At 37.9% G+C, this 6000-nt stretch overlaps 1 protein-coding gene across 1 annotated transcript in view; it reads left to right on the top strand.

Annotated features, from left to right (window-relative positions):
• The first annotated feature begins 1685 nt into the window (after positions 1-1685).
• Positions 1686-6000, top strand: part of adamts3 (ADAM metallopeptidase with thrombospondin type 1 motif, 3) — a 148423-nt gene continuing 144108 nt past the window's right edge. The window contains exons 1-2 of the mRNA XM_065947669.1: positions 1686-2134; positions 2532-2553. Of these exons, the coding sequence (XP_065803741.1) occupies positions 2066-2134; positions 2532-2553 (91 nt within the window). The 5' untranslated portion in view covers positions 1686-2065. The remainder of the gene's footprint in view (positions 2135-2531; positions 2554-6000) is intronic.

Genomic DNA, 6000 nt, shown 5'->3' with positions numbered 1-6000 from the left:
AATGCTACCATAGTACTAATGGTAACTATAAAACAGAAACCAGAACACTTATGATACAAAACTTGGACCTTGGCTCACATATTCTGCTTTTTTATGCAGAATCTGTAAGAGGTCAGATAAGGATCTGAGGACTTCACCTCAGTTGATACCTGCTGTTGGGAAATCAAATATAATTGCTCCACACCTACCTGCTGCCATTTGAATACCACTTTCCAGGTTGTAGGCATTTGAATAGAACGCGCCCTGTTCATGTTAGACCATCAATATTTTATAAATGACACTATTACTCAGAAAGCGTGTGCCCGGACAATTTTCCTGCTTGTTGAGTTGACATGGGGACATTTATGCTGTTGCATTAAACTTTCACAGATCTGCTCAGAGGTGTCCCCTTAGCATGTGCTGAGATTCTGTATTAGTATTCAAACAAACCACTGGATCATTTTTAAAATCTAAAGTCGTGCTATTTAAACCTCAGAGAGAGCGCTGACATGGAAGAAGACTGAGAGGCAAAGACGACAGTAATGAGGCTCACTACAATTCATATTACTGCAAATGATTGCTGTTCCCCCTAACCTTATTTGACATGCAGCTCATGCCCTTTGGATCCTTTCAGTCAGAAGAACTGCGCTGCTCTCGAATGGTTCATATAAAAATGTATTCAGATGTCAGAATATTTTTAGACTCATTGCTCTAAAATTACGTTTGAGGATTGTTTCTGAAAAGAGAAATGTTTGATAATAGAAATGACTTTCTGCAAAAACTGAAACTTCCTCCAAAATACATGTTAATCACAAGTATGACTACTGATTGTATCGAGATTTATTTATAATCTGTAGTGTATAGACATTGTCTTATTATTGCAGTGTTTTTTTTCTCTTGACTTTTTCTCCTCTGTTTGGGCTGTAGAAGTTGGGTGCCTCTTCTGGTTCTCCTGTCCCACCGTGTGTTCAGATGAGGAAAGGTAGGCAAAATATTATTTTTTTTGCCAGTAGAACTCTTAATTATTTGGGCATCACATAAAAGTCACAATGGAGCAATATAAATAAAGATCTGCACAAACTTACTTTTTTTTTAGGTGAAAAGATATACTGGCAATAAAGTAATGATCCTCAAATATGTTTGTACTGATATATCTGTCTTAAAATGTTTGCATCAAAACAAACTTGGACTTCAAGTAAAAGTTCTTATTTTGCAGAATGGAGTAAAGATGCAATAATATTTACCTCCAAACTGCCAGCACAACAATTTTTGTAATTACTACAAAATCATAAGGTGTATTTGTACAACACAAGTTTTGCTTTCATGTATCAGCCACATTTTTCATTTAACTTAAAATATTGTATCCACTGTTTATTTGAACCAATAATAAAAGCTTCATTGTATTTTGTTAAAATAAACCAATGTAACAAAACGTATCAAATAATAATAGGCTAGTGTAGTAGAAAACACAGTTTTCTCTTTAATAGTGAGGTAGCAGAGCTGTAAGTACGCCCAGCCTCTAAATATAGAAGTACTTGGTAACTTTTCACAACTGTTTGTTTATTAGGTTTAGGTAAATATAAAGTTGCTAAATATTTAACATCAGTGTTTAGCCCTCCATCTCATTCTGTCCTGTGATACATTTAGGGAGGGAGACCTTCTTCCTCCTCCCCCTCCTCCTCCTCTGTCCCTCCATGTGTTCAGGCTGGAGGAGTTGGAGGAGAAAAGGCGGAGTGACGTCACACGAGGCTGGTCTTGGCGTTTAATAGCCAGGGGAACCAAGTGCCAGGTTGCACGAGCTCCACACTGCAGCTCTGTCCGGCCAGCGGCAGAGGGGATGTCCTGCTTACTCCTCTAAAACTTTCTACAAACTCAGTCAACAGACAAACATTGAGACTGACTGACAAAGTGTCGCAACTCGCCACACTCCTCTTTTAATGAAACTTTAAACTACTTTTAAGTGTGTTTTCTTTTTGACTAAAGTCACATTCACTTTAACAACAAATTGAATGAGCCGGGGTCACGCTTGCGTAGAGTTTTCTCGATTTTGACATTTTTTTTAATCTTTTTATTTGGATAAAGTTTTATGTCTTTAAAACTCGTGATGGCTGTCCTGTCACTAGCGTTCCTACTTGTGTTGACTTCAGCTGCCAAGGTAAGTGTCCTAACGGATTCACAGTCTCCTCATTTTACGCAAAAAATGTGCGATTTCTGTAAGCCTTTAAAAAATTAAGCCACGTGAATCTGCAGATAAATCCAGCTGTTAGAGCGGAAAAGTTACGTTTCTCGTCACAGCAACAGGTTAAGCGTCACTAAACTCCCAGTAGCCTAAATGTGCACACTGCTTCCTCTGTGAAATCAGTGTTGACACTGCACACGCATGTTACATAAGAGATTTTAAATAAAGGCATTTTTGTTAATTTTTTTTTTTTTTTTTTTTTACAAGTAGCTCAGCCTGCTGTAAACTGCTGCTGAACATCTCAGACTATTATGATTTCCTCCTGGCTTGTACACGCATTTAACGAGCTTTTTTCTCCCCTCCTTCTAAACAGGCTGATGAAGTAGATAGAGAGGGTAAGTACTCATTTGTTTTTTTTTCCTACTAGATGATACAAGTTGTGAGAAAAGTAGAAATGTTTTTCCTCCACATACTGATAAAACCTCAAGCCTTCATGCTCTGAGATCAAAGTGGGAGGGGAGCCTGTGTGTGAGGAGCTCTGTAATACACCTCCCACCCCCATTTCACCCTCCCACCAACTCAGCATACCCCTTACACACACACACACACTCACACACACACTCACACACACACACACACACAAGTCCCCCAACATACACACAAACGCACAAACACACACACGTATATTACTTGAGCTTCAAGGGCTTTGTTATACAGGAAAGAAAATTCCTCTTGTGAATCCTGCACATCTGTTATCCATTGTGAGGTTAAGAAACAAGTGAGCTGCAACAGTGTCCACGTAGGATCCTTTTACACCTGCGGTTATCTTCTGAACACCCTTAAAGGCCTCACACATGTAAGTGACAGCTGCCAGTCAGGTCAAGAATGATGTTTTGCGATCCTTTGGAGCCTGTCGTCTGCTACTTTTGACTCTTATTAAACCTTATCATGCCTGTAAAATGCATTTTCTTCCGTTAAGTGCAGTTTCTTTTAAACTCTCAACTCTGTTTCTGCTTGCACAAGTTAAAGTCATTTTTTATTTTTTTTTATCATAAGTCAGATTACTTTCTATGCCTTTTTGCCCTTTCTGTACAAAAGCCGAAGAGAGACAGGAAGTATGGGGAGAGAGTATAGGGGACCAAATGTGACTGAGTGTGGAACTATAGCGATCGAGGACTGCATCTGTATATAGGGTGCCTGCTCTACCAACTGAGCTAAACCAGGATGGAGAAAGTGGAGCTGTGCTTAGCCCATATTGGTCTAGAGGCAGGGAAATCTGCAGGTAACCTGTTAGTCACAGGGCAGTTAAACTACTTTATATGTATAGATACATAGAGAACAGAACAGATCTGTTCTGTTGGAGGAAGCCATAGCCTTCATTTTAGAGACAAAACAGTAGATAGATTAGGAGATAGGGATGAATGACATGCTGGAAAGGAGCCAAGAGTCAGAGTCAAACACAGGCCGCCCACTTCAAGGACCATAACCTCTGCACTGTACATGGGGCACATGACCTAACTGCCAGGCCAAGCAATGCCCCAAGTGTGTATTTAAAAAAAGAAAAAAGGGAAGTAGAGTTATACACAATTTCTGTCTTTATTTAGCCAGTCCAAGCTGGTCTGTGCTCAGAAACGTTATCTCTTACATTGCCTTCTAGCAATCTAAAATACCTATATTTGATGAAAATGTTCCAAGTGTCTGAGCTGTTTTGGATTCAAAATACTGAAAATAGAATACTGCACTTTCCCAAAACAGTAATCACTCATGCAAACCCCATGTTGTAAAAGTGCTGCAGGTGAAGACAGCAAAAAGATGAAGTCAACAGTGCGTCTGCTCCACAAAGTTTGTGATTTATTGTGGTCATTCGAAAAAAAGTGTGTAGATAAATACGTTTCAATCATCTATGCTGATTACATGACGTGGACAAATATTGGTGTCGGTAAGGTTGTGAGCAACGACCAATATAAATCTCAAACCTTCTCAGACATTGTGCTGCTGAAGTACAGACATGTGACTAAGTTGTTGTGGTAAAGTAATTTTGGTCCCCCCCAATCATTTTTCTTCTGTCTGTATTTCCTCCTCTCTCTTCTTCCTCCTCAGAATGAACGAGTCAATTATGTACAGTTTTGGTTGACTCCTGTGACTATTGATGTCTATAGAGAGAGTGAACATTTTTCTCCCAGCCTTTCTTATTTAGCTTTTTATTTTGACAGAACCATTTTGTATAGACTTAGAGAAAAATATGAGGAACTGTTCACAGTGAAGGTTGGATCAGTTTGGCCAAAGAGTGGGTGACCTTTGTAGAATTATCTGAAGTGTAGTCTGTATTTAATCTTTCACTTGAGAATTTTTGGACATTTTTTATCTTTCTAAGAATAGCCCTGCAGTTACAGTGTGGCCGTGTAAACCTCGCCTACTTTGCTTGTCAATTTACCTATGAATCCACAGAGATCTATCATAGCTGGCATTTTTTGTTTTCACAAAATAAATAGAATCCAGTCCCCAATTCAATATCTGCAGCCCAGTTCAGCAGATATTACACACACCCAGAGGAGTACGAGTCCCACATGGCTTTTAAAACTCAAGCTTGAAGGTCTTTTCAAGACAAATGTGCCCTTAAATGGCATGCTGTCAAAAAATATTATTTTCATTAATTTGCTCAAACACAAAGGCACTGTCAATGATTATTAGGCCATATTTTCCATTGACTAATTCTGATCCCATTTCAATAGTGAGTGCTGGCCAACATTTCTCACTTAATTGGTTGTAATGTCTTACAATGTTTTTTTTATTTCAAGTTCTTCATCATTTTTTTCCAAACAGCTTCACAGTAGGAACATTTGGGTACAACAGGTTCAAGTGTATGACCTTTTTTTTTGTTTTTGACTATGCTTCCTTTCAGTGTTTAATAAAAGGTAAATGGGATGTCATAAAATGCACGGTTTGCAATTTAATCCATTATTTATTGGCTGTGAACATTGTGAGTTGTTTGCCCATGTTTTCACTGCCAATCCAATTAGATGAATCCCCATCTGCACAGTGACTGTAATGAGGCAAACATTAAGATTAGATTTTAAAATCTTTAAAATTAACTTTTCAAGATTTCGGTTTAGTGTGTTTTGACACCCAAAGTAAAGAAAGAATTCCAACAAAGTGCTGTTGATGAATCAGTCAAGATGAATGTTCTCAGATGGACTCACTTCATTGAGTCCAAGCAGGGACTTTTTTAGAGTAACCAAACAAACTTTGATTGTTTTAAAAAAGATTACAAGGCAAAAATAATGAATAAACAGTGATCTGATATCATGTTGCGCAAAGAGAAATTAACTTTTACAGTGGGGAACAGTAAGGGTGATGCATCTCTAAAGCTTGGTCTACTAACTACAGTGGCTAAACCTTTGTGCTTTCCTATTGAACACTGAAGTGAAGCAGCAGCTATAAGGTTCAGATTATGTTAGCTTGAATTTAACAATCCCTTGACATGAATGAAGTAGGAAAAGGTTAAGATAATCATTGTCCATGAAAAAAAGATTGAAAAAAATTCCTTGTTAATACTTAAAGCCTGTTTTTTTTTCAATTGGAATCTTGCACAGAAATGTCAGAATCCAACCACACCAACAAGTTTTATATGAAGAGAAAATGAACTAATCTCAATGTGTTGCCTATCATCTATGGACAAAAAATTCCCAAAATGAATAGTATAAAAGAGGGCTAGGTAAATTGATAATCTAAAAATAAGTAACGGAGGCAGGATGGTCTTTTCTAAACTCATACTTTTGTTGCTGGTTGTTTTCAGAAATAGTTAATGTTGCTGAAACATTGGCTACAACTTATTATTGGGC

The sequence above is a fragment of the Labrus bergylta genome, chromosome 2 (assembly GCF_963930695.1).
Source record: "Labrus bergylta chromosome 2, fLabBer1.1, whole genome shotgun sequence".
Taxonomy (NCBI): Eukaryota; Metazoa; Chordata; class Actinopteri; order Labriformes; family Labridae; genus Labrus; species Labrus bergylta.
Note: the sequence above shows the minus strand (reverse complement) of the source record. Positions and strands in the feature narration are given on the sequence as shown.